Source organism: Neoarius graeffei, chromosome 15 (genome assembly GCF_027579695.1).
Source record: "Neoarius graeffei isolate fNeoGra1 chromosome 15, fNeoGra1.pri, whole genome shotgun sequence".
NCBI classification, from domain to species: domain Eukaryota; kingdom Metazoa; phylum Chordata; class Actinopteri; order Siluriformes; family Ariidae; genus Neoarius; species Neoarius graeffei.
The window spans coordinates 18,289,955-18,304,239 of record NC_083583.1 but is presented as its reverse complement, the minus strand read 5'-3'; the positions used below and the strand labels follow the sequence as shown (position 1 = coordinate 18,304,239).

At 41.1% G+C, this 14,285-nt stretch overlaps 2 protein-coding genes across 3 annotated transcripts in view; both read right to left on the bottom strand.

Moving 5' to 3' along the window:
- The window catches only part of adgrg3 (adhesion G protein-coupled receptor G3), a 46,182-nt gene extending 39,427 nt beyond the window's left edge, over positions 1-6,755 (bottom strand). Inside the window, exons 1-3 of the mRNA XM_060940950.1 lie at positions 6,619-6,755; positions 6,182-6,242; positions 5,619-5,712 (exon numbers count right to left, since the gene is read on the bottom strand). Coding sequence (XP_060796933.1) covers positions 5,619-5,712; positions 6,182-6,242; positions 6,619-6,679 — 216 coding nt within the window. The 5' untranslated portion in view covers positions 6,680-6,755. The remainder of the gene's footprint in view (positions 1-5,618; positions 5,713-6,181; positions 6,243-6,618) is intronic.
- A 91-nt stretch (positions 6,756-6,846) lies between these two features.
- The window catches only part of LOC132899222 (adhesion G-protein coupled receptor G2-like), a 54,471-nt gene continuing 47,032 nt past the window's right edge, over positions 6,847-14,285 (bottom strand). For both annotated transcript variants that reach the window (XM_060940948.1, XM_060940949.1), the window contains 3 exons: positions 13,011-13,116; positions 12,545-12,825; positions 6,847-7,678 (listed from right to left, as the gene is read on the bottom strand). In XM_060940948.1, coding sequence (XP_060796931.1) covers positions 7,551-7,678; positions 12,545-12,825; positions 13,011-13,116 — 515 coding nt within the window. In that variant the 3' untranslated portion in view covers positions 6,847-7,550. The remainder of the gene's footprint in view (positions 7,679-12,544; positions 12,826-13,010; positions 13,117-14,285) is intronic.

Sequence of the window (14,285 nt, the reverse complement as noted above, 5' to 3'; positions counted from 1 at the left end):
TGGTAGCAGCAGAATGAATTCAGAAGTCTACAGAAACATTTTGTCTACCAATTTACAGAGAAATGCATCCAATCTAATTGGGAGGAATTTCATTGTGCAGCAAGACAATGACCCAAAACACACTGCCAACACAACAAAGGACTTTATCAGGGTAAAAAAATGGAAGGTTGTAGACTGGTCAAGTCAATCACCAGACCTTAGCTCAACTGAGCATGCATTTCACCTCCTGAAGAGGAGACTGATGGGAACCCCCCCCCAAAAAAACAAACAACAACTGAAAGAAGCTGCACTACCCTCCTGGAAAAGCATCACAAAAGAAGAATGCAACAGTTTGGTGATGTCAGTTGGTCACTAGATTGATGCAATTATTCCAAGCAAGGGATATGAAACCAAATATGTATTGTTATTTACATTAAGACTGTCTGTACCAATACTTTTGCTCACCTAAAAATTGGGTGGTCTGCCAGCAAAAGTACCATGCTCTAATTTGTTTAAAACATCTCAAGGTAAATAACAGGAAATGAAAGCTAAGATTCTAATCTATTGTCTCATATTCTTGTCTTATATTCATTGTTTGATCTCAAACCCAAATGTCTTCAGTGTATTACATAAAAAAGAGCATTGCCGTTCCATACTTTTGGAGGACTATATGTGAGCTCTTATAGTCATTAGCCTAAACTCATAAAATTAAGGTCAACAAATTCATGACTGTGTTTACCCCTAAAATCTGTATTAACTCCAAGATTATTATTTTTTATTCTTCTAAAAGCACATTATACAGTGAAACTAATTAACAGTTATTCCACGAAATTGAGTTTTATGCTGTGTTCACATATATACCGGTACGATAGTGGTATAACTGTATCGATACAAAGTATACCAGTACAGTTTAGTGCATCTGTCCACACTAGCGAGAAATGTTTGCGCTTTTCTTTCACGGTAGTTGAAATGCACGTGCGCGAAATGTTTCTGTGGTTACCGAGTAACTTCCTTCTGAGAATATGGCGGATGAAACAACGTGTGTGTGCTTTTTGTTGTCAGTGTACAGTCTGTATTTCTGGTGGTCATTTATTCAGTCGAATCGTATAAAACTCGCGAGGCAATTGAGAAAGAAACAAAGAAAACGATTCTCCCTTTCTCCCCCCTCTTCCCTTCCCCTCCCTTTCTCCCTCTTTCCCTCCCTTTCTCTCCCTTTTCCCCTCTTCCTCCCTCTTTCCCCCTCCCCTTCTCTCCCTTTTCCCCTCTTCCTCCCTCTTTCCCCCTCCCCCCCCTTTCTTTGCTCCATGTAGCTCCACGGTTGTTTCGTTTTCGCATGCGCATTATATTTGTATCGATACAGAGCCGCTTCATCTGTCCACACTATAGCGAAGCGCTACAGTACCGATACTGTACCGGTACAAAACCCATACATTTGTGGGTTTCGTACCGATACAGTTATACCACTACAGTACCGGTATAATTTCTAGTGCGGACAGGTGTTGCGCTACGAAAGTAGTATCGTATCGGTACAAAATCCCTAGTGTGGACAGGGTATTACATGAGCTGATAGGTGCGACCCTGTAGAACAGGATAAAGCGGCTAGAGATAATGAGATGAGATGAGCTGATAGCTGCGACCCTGTAGAACAGGATAAAGCGGCTAGAGATAATGAGATGAGATGAGATGATAGCTGCGACCCTGTAGAACAGGATAAAGCAGCTAGAGATAATGAGATGAGATGAGATGATAGCTGCGACCCTGTAGAACAGGATAAAGCAGCTAGGGATAATGAGATGAGATGAGATGATAGCTGTGACCCTGTAGAACAGGGTAAAGCAGCTAGAGATAATGAGATGAGATGAGATGATAGCTGCGACCCTGTAGAACAGGATAAAGTGGCTAGAGATAATGAGATGAGAGATGAGATGAGCTGATAGCCGATGAGGTGCGTAGTGTTGAGTCAGCTATAAGCCATGTACGATGAGATTGAGTGGAATAACTGTTTTATTCTATCCACATTCACTGGATTTTGAGAAACAGAGCATTTTTGTTTTTTTGAAAACTCGATAAATAAAAACTTTATACACAACTGATTGTTGCTTTTTGTGTATTTTTTTGGGGGGTTCTTCTTCTTCTTTAGGGTTTTTTGGCGATTGGCAAACCAACTTAATGTGCATTACTGGCACCAACTGGGCTAGAGTGTGGAACAGGAGATATTGGATGGAAAAGACTATATTCTTTTAGCTATTTCTGTTTCTTTTAAAGGACAACATGGTGGTGTAGTGGTTAGCACTGTCGACCCACAGCAAGAAGGTTCTGGGTTTGAACCCAGTGTCTGAGGGGGGCCTTTCTATGTGGAGTTTGCATGTTCTCCTCGTGTCTGTCTGGGTGCTCTGGTTTCCCCCAAAGACCTGCAGGTTAGGTTAATTGGTGGCTCTAAATTGACCGTAGGTGTGAATGGTTGTTTGTCTTTATGTGTCAGTCCTGTGATGACCTGGTGACTTGTCCAGGGTGTACCCCACCTTTCGCCCATAGTCAGCTGGGATAGGCTAAGGATAAGTGGTTACGGATAATGGATGGATTGATGATTCTTTTAAATACTTGAGAACAATTTTGGTGTTTTGTTTTTGAGTAGAGTTTTTATTTCGTCCTCAGTTGGTTTAGCAACATGGTCTGGCATTTTGTTTTTCTCTACTCACAGTATATGAGCTGATAGCCTCGTAGTAGAGTAGCCAATCAGAGGGCATGATTACTCATATCCAGTGAATGTGGATAGAATAATAGAATGTGGATGTCGTTACAAAAGTGAAGTGTCTAAGTCTGGAACCACTTCACTTATCCTGGGTGTCTGAGACATTAAAGCAGGAATGCCTGTCCCAACTACATATTACTTGACACTGATGCAGAACAAAATGTTTTATTATCATTATTACTGTCATTATCAATTTTGAACTTTGTCTCCAGTGTATTTTAACAAGTTGCATTGCACTCTCTTTGCTTTTGTTATGTAATGACTTGCATTAATTTACATTCTTTAAATGAGTGCTACTAAGCAGGCCCGCCGACAGGGGGGGACAAACGGGTATGTTGTCCCAGGCCCAGGAATGGGGGGGGCCCAGAACTGGGCTCTCATGAAGTTGCGATTATTTTATTTCATTTCAAAATGTGTTGATTTGGGGGAGAAATGTGCTATATTTGCATTCAATAAATGATTTCTAGATCTTTTGCTTTTATTGTCTTTGAAAAAGGCATCAAGAACCCCCTACCACCCCTAATGCAAAAATGGTTTGGTCTGACTCTTTGATTAAGGGGAAAAAACAACATCGTTCGATCATAGCGCTTCGACAATCAGCGTGCGTGCCATTTGCCAACATGCACAAGTCAGGACCACAGAAAAGAAAAGAGAAAAAGAGAGGAAGAAACCAAGAGACTCAGGGGCTCACTGCATAAATATTTAAAAAAAGATTCGGATGATGCAGCAGGTACTAGCAAAGGCAGTGTGGCAGCTGAGCCAGGTAAGACACAGCCAACTTTTTCCAGCCCCGTAAAGTAACCCCAACTAGAGCCCTGCACTCCTGCGGGAGTCCCGCGGGACCCGCCGCAAAGCAGTGCGGTGCGGGACAAATTTTGAAAGCTCATTGCGGGCGCGGGCGGGACCGGGAGTGCACATATGCGGCGCAGGCAGGAGCGGTGATAAGCTGCAGTCCCGCTAACTAAAAATGTGTTTGAAATAAAATTTATAAATTATTAATTTATGTCTATCATATATAATTTGTGCTGGCATTAATAAAAACATTTTAAGATGCCTAAATTTGCAGAGAGAGTCAGATTGCCAGATTGAGTGAGGAATAGCATCTTAAACTTGCCATTGATCACCCTAACTGATCGCCCTAACAGGAAATCCTTTGATCACTCTAATGACTCGCAGTTTACACCCAGCTAGCAAGAGAACCATGAGTGAAGTGATTTACTGCTTGCGTTAGTCTACAACTTTAATCAGAGAGACAGGTTACACAGTGCCGGTAGGCTTGACTCAATGCTATCCCAGAAATCCTTCCTGTAATATGCAAATTTGGCTGTCCAATCAGAGGCCGCCAAATTTGCATATTACAGGAAGGATTTCTGGGATAGCCTTGAGTCAAGCCTACCGTCACTGTGTAACCTGTCTCTCTGATTAAAGTTGTAGATTAACTCAAGCAGTAAATCAATTCACTTCTCTTACTAGTTCTGCTTTGCAATTAAAAAAAAAAACAAAACACCATTGGTACAAAGCAAGCCCATTCACTTTTTTATGCTGATCAAAGAATTACAATGGTTTCTCATGTGATAAAAATGTGCGATTCGTGATTAAATATTTTAATCGCTTGACAGCACTAATTATTATTATTATTGAAGACACTACATGCTGAATTCAGAAACAAGGTAAACAATAACAAACGTGAACATGAGCTGTAGATATTTATGCTCAAATCCACTCAAAGTACAGGGCGAGGCACCATCACGCTGTGTCAAGACAAGAACTTTCCTGAGAAATAACGCGAACGTCTGCATCATGCGGGATTTGCGGGCAGGGGCGGGAGCTGGACAAAATATGGCAGGCGCGGGCGGGAGCGGGGATTTGCGGGCGGGAGCGGGACAAAATATGGGAGGCGCGGGCGGGAGTGGGACTGAACATCATAATTTTTTTGTGGGGGCGAGCGGGAGCGGGACTGAAAATCATAATTCTTTGCGGGCGCGGGCGGGAGTGGGACTGCACAATGCGGGCGGGAGCGGGATTGAAAAATCCGACCCGTGCAGACCTCTAACCCCAACCAAGGCACGCGCGGCACGCAATTCATGTTACAAACGAGGGGAGAGCAAGTCACACTGAACACCATATCAAACGCACAGGGCATTGAATCATTTCATAACCACAATGGCTTAATAACATTGTTTCATATATCTGATTGAAGCTAAGAATATTCACATTAGCCCGCAATCATATCCCGCCGTTTCTCGAGCGGTGTGTTCTTCTCTGCTTTTCACACTGGATAGTACACACGCACAGTATACTATGTTCGCCCCCAGCCCTGCCCGAAATCCCCCATCCATCGCTGCTCCTTCAAGAGCACCCCAATTGCGTGATTATAGTAGACTATCCACGAGTTTAGGAAGGCATTGCAGGGGCTGTCGCATGCAGGCTTGGGGCGTAACGGAATACATTTAATGGCGTTCGGTTAAAGGATACAAAATAACAGTAACCGCTTATTCCGTTACAGTACGGGGGGAAAGAGTCAGTGAAATTGGGGATTACTTCACAGGATCACAATATGTGTGAGGTTGCTGGTTTTGGGCTTTTTTTTCTAAGGAAATGTTAAAATGTTAAAACTGTAAAAATGTTGAAATGCTAAAATGAAATGGTTGTTGACCGGTTGAATGTTTTTTGAATACCTGTCATTTAAGGGTTGGAGTGAGTAGAGACTGGGATAAGAGAGGTGGGTGTGTGTGTGGGTTGGCCCCGAGGGGGGGTTGTTGGGGGGGCCCATTCAGAGCATTTTGTCCCGGGCCCAGCCAAAGCTGTCAGCGGCCCTGCTACTAAGTAACAGAAATTTATGCACCATTTTTATGCTGTCTTTTAAATAAGAATGCGAGACATTTACCTCATTTGAGAAATACTCAAAATTCTTGGTATAAAAGTCTCTGTTATGAAGATCTCGTCCATGAAAACAAGTTCTCATTTTTCTTTCAAGACACCTGTTCAAAAAAAATTCTCCATTATACAATGTAAAGGCAAATTATGTCCATTTTCTACACATCATAATGTCCACTATATACAGTAAGTTATATGCATAAGTTGTTACTATATAAATGATAACATATTAGAACAAGTGGTCAAAAGGTGTTGCGAAATGAATTAACATCACAAGCTGTGTTTTTAATTTCAAGAGAAAAAGACAGGCTTAACATTCATATTAAAATAAATTTATACACATTACCATAACACCTTAAACTCTCAGAACCCATTCATGAGCCCAGACTTAGATATTCCTTCTCATACATGCATTTTTCTTTTAGTTTCATTAGTAGTAGTTACTGAATAATATGCTTTAATACAAAGAAACCAGTAATTTCTTGAGCTATCTGAGAGTTTAAGAGGTTAAATAGAGAACATTTATACTTCTTATATTTATATTCAGATGTGTTTTTAAACTTGCCAACTCACAGAGGGACGTTTTGGTCTTTTTCTTCACAATATTTAAGAACCATAGAACATCTTATGCGTTCTTGATGGGATGTGGGACAAGAGAGATTGTTAGAAATTTTACCAACATGCTCTTTCTCAAGCAGATCAATAGGACAAAGTTTTTCTATTTCAGCATATGGTCTCGAAATTAGTATACTCTTTCTATACGCCAACTATTCACAGATACTGTCACTATTGTCCTACATTCTCCATTTGACACATTAACTCGATAGTGGGTTGAAGTGTATTTGTTTTACATACAAAAAAACAAGGAAAATCCATTACAAAAATATTTCCCTGCCATTATAGCTTTAGCTAACCATTTTGCATTATTATTTCTGACACAAAACCATAAGCCAATAGACAGGGCTATTTTAAATTAAACTGAAATTATATTCAGATGTTATTTATCTTACCTTCCATGGCCAGTGTCATGGAGAAAAATATACAAATAATAAGCAATTCAAGTAGCCACATTTTTTTACGAATAAGATCTCATTTGTCTACTGCTACTACACTTGATGCAACTAAAGTCTCTTTTCATACTCTGTGGTTTCCTCATCGACCGGAAGGAATCATGCAAATCACATGGCACACAGACATTTAATGTTCATGTCATCAACTGTCATGCTGAACCAGAAGTATTACATGGTACCATTTTATTTACACAAAAGGTTATAGCAAATAAAGAAAGCAGGTATTATTTTGAGGAACACAAAAAAGCAGAAACTCAGGAGGAAGTAAAGCTGCATGCATAGGAAATGAACATGACAAATGAAAACGCTAACAACATTAATTCCACAGAATATCAGATTAATATAGTATAAGAGAGCTGCATAATCAACATATAAAATAATCATATACAATGTGATTACAAACAGACATTTACAGACATTTCTGCTCGTTAAAGGATAAGGGCAATGGGTTTATATGGAATTCCAAAATGTCAGATCAGATCACTGTAGTCAGGAGTAGAGCTGAAGCTGAATTAATAATTACTCAGTCAAAAGTGTACTGGACCATTATACGTATTAGATGCACAGTATAGTTTCTCAAAAACAATGTACATTTACTTTTGTAATGACAATAGGGAACTCAGTTGCTCAGCATGAAAAAAGTGAACTGTGTGACTGATTATGAAACTTGTGAAGTGATTAACCAGATTTTAAATCATGTGATCACTTGTATAACTTGTCACAGTACTTGCCTTATAGATAGATAGATAGATAGATAGATAGATAGATAGATAGATAGATAGATAGATAGATAGATAGATAGATAGATAGATAGATAGATAGATAGATAGATATAAAATCAGTATATGATGTATCACCACTAAATGACGTGGTCACTGGGCAAAGCTGCTTTCATAGGCAGTTGCTGTATTACTGTTTGCTGCTGACATGGTTGAAGTTTGTGCCTCCAGACGTCTGCTCCTCTTCATTGTACCGTAGAACCACAGAAAGAGAAACAACCCTGCACGTCAACAAGATATAAATGAACGTTATGCACCCTCACTGAACTCAGTTCCCCATTGATGGTTTCCTAAAAATGTCATGTAGCAGTTTTAGTGTCTCTGGTCTTGCCAGAATGCATTCTCTAGCTTTCAGCTTTTTTCTTTCTTTTTTTTTTAACTGGTAGGCTGTGTTCTTTATCAGTATTTAGTCTGATCAGTTTTCATTTAACATTGAAAGAATTGTGGGTTTGTGTGACACAAACATCCCCCTTCACACAAAATTCAGCTTGTGTTATTTCAAAGCTGTCTGGAGGTGAGTGTTTAATCATTGAGATGTGCAGATATTTAATTACGCTCATCACAGTGAGAAACTAATTCCATGCAAACACCCCCCAACCCCCAGAAATTAGTGTATCAGTTTTTGCCATTTGAAGACACTACTCTTTGAAGACATTACAATTTAAAAAGTAGTGAGGACATATCCGTAGCATCTGCAGAGTAAAATACACCTGCGTAAACAAGTATTTATAAAACAACGCATCATATGTATCATAGGGCAAATTTATGCACATTTAGTGTTTTGTGTTGTGACATTACATTTGTAGCATAGTTTTGCATTAATATTAGAAATAGAAATCAATGTGATAAGTTTATAGTGCACACTTTAGTGCGACGGATTCATCTTGGAATCCCAACCCATCAGGTTTCACTGAAAGAAAGAAAGAACAACTTTATTCATCACATACTGTACTTGTGAAATTTCTCTCTGCATTTAATCCATCTGAAGCAGTGAACACACACATGCACGTGAGCAATGAGCACACACACATACCCAGAGCAGTCATGCTAACAGCACCCGGGGAGCAGTTGGGAGTTAGGTACCTTGCTCAAGGGCACCTCAGCCCAAGGCCGTCCCATATTAACCTAACCACATGTCTTTGGACTGTGGGGGAAACTGGAGCACCCGGAGGAAACCCATGCTAACTCCACACAGAAAGGCCCCTGCCGGCCGCTGGGCTCAAACCCAGAACCTTCTTGCTGTGAGGCGACCGTGCGAACCACTTACACCACGTGTGTCATTATCTAATAAGTGTAACAAAAAAAAAAACACCCAAAAAACAAGAAGACAGAGTCATCTATATCCGGCGCCCTATATACCAAGTTTCAAGATATTATTTGTCACATTTTTCAAGTTCTGCTGCAGGAAACCAACCCTACCTCTTTATACTGACCTCAGCAGCTCATGGCATAAGCCCACCCACACCTTTGGTCCAGGTGAGCTAAAAATTAAAATTTCTCACATTTCTTAGTATCAAAAGGCACATATACATTACTTAATCAATACATATACCAGCTTTCAAGCCCATACCACCCATAGTTTTCAAGTTGTGCTCCGGAAACAAAACCTACCCCTAGACTAATCTGAGAGATGAAGTCTGAAATTGTTTCCAAGGAAACATGAAAAATTTTAATTTCTCAAATTGCTTAGTATGAAAAGGCACATCTACATCACCTTGTTAACATGTATACCAAATTTCAAATCCGTATCATGAATAGTTTTAGATATATGCTCCGGAAACAAACATTGCTCTTAGAAACTAAGTCAAAATCTATTTTTTATGTAAAATTTTGAAAAATACTTTTCTCCAAAAATCCCAAATAGCAAAAGGCACCAATCCACATGTTGCTTGATATGTATACAAAGTTTCATGAAGATATCTTCAGTAGTTTTAAAGATATGGCCTGGAAATGAAAACATGACTGGACGGACAGCTGGACGGACAGCCAGCCAGATGGAACCCATTTCTATATCCCCCGCCCAAACTTCGTTTGGGCGGGGGATAAAAAAAAAAAATCCTACAAAATGTAGCTACAGTGTCTCTCTTTACCTGATGTCTGATTTATGTTGAACTCAACCTAAAGTTTCACTGAGAGCCAGTGGAAAAAGGAATAGGAAGTAAACCAAAGAGATTAGATCATGGGATCGTTTCAACATGTGACACAAACATCTAGGTTCACGCAAAACGCGTTCAGGTTTTCTGAACAATGTGGGAGTTTTAACATTGAGGAAATGTGCAGATATTTTGCATAAATGTACACCACAGTATTTTTAAATACTGTTTATCTTGACTATGACTTTTTTAACCCGTTCAATCAATCCATGTCCCCACCCCCCACTGCAGCCATCTCTCCTCCTTCCCTCAATACACCTCCCCCCAGCCATTGCAGCAGCCCCCTCCTCCCCCTCCTCCCCTACCTCAACACAGACTCCTCCATGCATCACTGCAGACCAGGTCAGAGGTCAACTGAGGAAGCTTCACCCCAGGAAAGCAGCAGGCCCGGACAAGGTGTGTCCCCGACTACTGAAGACCTGCGCTGCTGAATTAGGTGAACCACTCCAGTGTATCTTCAACCTCAGCCTGCAGCTGGGGAGAGTGCCCACCCTCTGGAAGTCATCATGCATTGTTCCAGTTCCTAAGAAGAACTGGCCCAGAGAGTTGAACGACTTCTGACCGGTGGCACTCACTTCACATCTGATGAAGATGTTGGAGTGGCTCTTCCTCAGCCTCCTCAGGACTGTCTGCAGTTTGCGTACCGGGCAGGTGTTGGTGTGGAAGACGCTATCCTCTACCTGCTACACCGAGCCCACTTGCATCTGGATAAGGGAAATGGCACAGTGAGGATCCTCTTTTTGGACTTCTCAAGTGCCTTCAATACCATCCAGCCCCTTATGCTTCAGGACAAACTGAACAGGATGTGAGTGGACCCCTGCCTGGTAACGTGGATCTCCAGCTACCTCACCAACAGGCCACAGTACGTCAGGCTGAAGGACATCATGTCTGACACTGTGATTAGCAGCACCAGAGCACCCCAGGGTACAGTGCTGGCCCCTCTTCTCTTCACCCTGTACACTGCGGACTTCTGCTACAACTTGGAGATGTGTCACATTCAGAAGTTCGCCGATGACACAGCCATAGTGGGGTGTATCAGGGATGACAGAGAGGAGGAGTATAGGAGCCTGGTGAGGGACTTTGCCATTTGGTGCAATAGGAACCATCTGCAGCTCAACACCTCAAAGATCAAGGAGCTGGTCATTGACTTTGGGAGGTCCAGACCAAGGTCACGACCAGTTCTGATCAAGGGAGTCGAGGTGGAGGCTGTGGATTCCTACAAGTACCTTGGGCTGTGGCTGGACAGCAAGCTGGACTGGACTTGCAACACCAACCACCTGTACAGGAAGTTAAATAGCAGGCTGTGGTCCTTTAACATCTGCAGGAAACTCCTGTGGATGTTCTATCATCTACTAGTGATGTGCTAGTGGTTAGCACGGTCGCCTCACAGCAAGAAGGTTCTGGGCGGCATGGTGGTGTAGTGGTTAGCATGGTCGCTTCACAGCAAGAAGGTTCTGGGTTCGAACCCAGTGGCCGGCAAGGGCCTTTCTGTGTGGAGTTTGCATGTTCTCCCTGTGTCTGTGTGGGTTTCCTCCGGGTGCTCCAGTTTCCCCCACAATCCAAAGACATGTAGGTTAGGTTAATATGGAATGGCCTTGGGCTGAGGTGCCCTTGAGCGAGGCACCTAACTCCCAACTGCTCCCTGGGTGCTGTTAGCATGGCTGCCCACTGCTCTGGGTATGTATTTTGCTCATTGTGCATGTGTGTGTTCACTGCTTCAGATGGGTTAAATGCAGAGAGGAAATTTCACAAGTGTGTGATGAATAAAGTTGTGCTTTCTTTCTTTCTTTCTTTCTTTCTTTCTTTCTTTCTTTCTTTCTTTCTTTCTTTCTTATCAGTCTGTGGTCACCAGTGTCCTGTTTTACACCGTGATGTGCTGGGGGGGGGGCAGCAAATCCAAGAAGGACACATCCAGGCTGGACAAACTGATCAGGTGGGCCGGTTCTGTGGTCAGCATGAAGCTAGACTCTCTGGTGATGGTGGCAGAGAAGAGGACTATGGACAAACTACTGAACATCATGGACGATGCTAGTCACCCTCTGCACACCATCCATCTGCAACCAGAGGAGTCTGTTCAGTGACAGAATGCTCCTTCCCAAGTGCAGGACGAACAGACTTAAAAACTCCTTTGTCCCTCACGCCATCAGACTGTACAACTCCTCTCTGGGGGGGAGGAGGGGCAACAGGAGGACAGAGGACGGGAAGGAGCAGTAGCCTAGCCTGACAAAAAGCAATACTGGACAATGTGCAATATAAATGTGCAATACCTCTCCTGCTGGACTTTTTTTTTTTAATTATTTTTTTATATTTGTATATGTTAATACTTAATTTATCTAGAAGTTTTCTCTATTTTTTATTCTCTGTTTATCCTGTAATGATGCTGCTGGAATTTTAATTTCCCTGAGGGAACCCTCCCAAAGGGATCAATAAAGTTCTATCTATCTATCTATCTATCTATCTATCTATCTATGATAATTTTTTTGTATACGTTTGCTATCATTTTTATGTACTGTATTATTGCCAAATAAATCAAATCAAATCAAACCTTAGTGAGAAAATAATTGCACAAATTTTTAGAAATTGGTGGATTGGTTTCTGCCATGAGCTTTAATATAAAATCATTTTAACACACTACAATTTAAAAAAGTGGTGGGGACAAAACTGGCTTATCAGTTTAAAAGTAATGGGGACATGTCCCCAATGTCTGCAAAGGAAAATACACCTATGGAATCATGTATCTATAAAATGATACATCATATGTATCATATGGCAGATTTAGACAATGGTTTGTGTTGTGCATCAGTAAATTTTATGCATTTAGGATGTAATCGACATTATATTTTTAAGCATAGTTTGGCAGTAATAGAATAGAAATCAAGAAATGTAATGTTTATAGAGAACAGATTAATTCCACTGAGAGTAAAATATCAGTACCTTGCAGGGAGTTGAAGATACAGAAGAGATAAAGAACGGGATAGTTTGTGTATCCTGAGGTGAAGAAAACCAACCCCCATGTCATTCCCAACAGGAAGGTCAGGCCCAGGACAGTGCAAATGTCCTTATGAGATGGAAGCTTCCTGTCTTTATCATTCAAGCTTCGCAGCTTAAAGATCTGACTTGTCACTGCCACCAGAACGCATGCATTGAACAGGAACATTAAGCAGAAGCAGGTGATGTTCATACCATACAGAAAGTGAGAGTCAGTAATCCAGCAGCTGTGTAGTACAAATCGGACATTATTTAGGATCAGAAAGCAAAGGCACACAAAGTATTATAGGTTTCTTGTAATACAGCCCTATGGAGCTGTTGATTGGACATTCATGCCAAAGTGTTTTGGGGATTTAAAAACAAATCAGTTTTATGTTATAAACTGCAAGTTGTTTTTAAGGTGTTTACTTACAATTGCATTGTTTCGTTTGTGTCTGATAATTTTATTTGTGTGGTACCGTAAAAAGGGTTACTACCAAACACACACAGACTTCCTCCAACAAGGACAGCAGGCACTCCTGGGGAAAAAAAAAATCCAGAACCTCATGTTTGCTCTACACTCACTGACCACATTATTAGGAATACCTGTACACCTAAACGCTCATCAATTATCCAATCAGTCAATCATGTGGCAGCAGTATGATGCATAAAATCATGGATATACAGGTCAAGAACTTCAGTTGAAATTCACATCAAACATCAGAATGGGGCAAAAAATGATGTGATCTCGGTGACACTGACCATGACATGGTTGTTTGGTTAGTCTACGTATTTCAGAATCTGCTGAACTTCTGGGATTTTCATGTCTAGCAGGCTCTAGAGTTTACACAGAATGGCATGAAAAACAAAAAACTTCCAGTGAGCAGCCATTCTGAAAGTAGAAATGTTTTGCTGATGTGCAAGGCCAGAGGAGGAGAATGTCCACACTGGTTTCAGCTGACAAATACGAAGAGTATGATAAATCAAATAATATTACATTACAGGCATTTAGCAGATGCTCTTATCCAGATTTGACAATATTTACCTAATCTACATGTCTTTGAAGTGGGAGGAAACCCATATAGGCATGGAGAAAACATGCAAACTCCAAGAAAAACCAAATAACCACTCATTACTACTGTAGTGAGGAGAAAAGCATCTGAGAATATCCAAAACATAGCATGAAGAAGCAGATGGGCTACAACAGCAGAAGACCACATCACAGCTCTCTCCTATCAGCCTAAAGTCAGCTTTACACAGCTTGTACAATATTTTACCTGACTTTGGTATCACAGTCACAGTTGGACATTTTAAAATCGGAATCTTTGGTCGGGAGTTAAAATTTATGGTCTTAGAATGCACACGTGACATGCTCAGTTCTGGAAGTGTCAGAATTTTTAATTAAAATCTCAGTGTGACGGCTTTTATGAGACTTCTAAAATCCTCCAATAGGAGGATGGAATAGGATGACGCAAGCCTCATGAGAGTGGTTTGTTGAATTGAGGTGGCAGAGAGACTGTCTAATCACAGTCATGTCACGATTGGACAAAAAGGGAATCCAACATGGAGAGAAAGAAATAGCAGTTGAATTACAGTGTAACTAGTTAATTAGCATGCAAACGCTCTGTGCATTGACCTTATTTACTCATGAGAAACTGTTTCTATGATTTGTAGTCAAAGAGCTGCCGACCTATGCTGCATCGCTGCA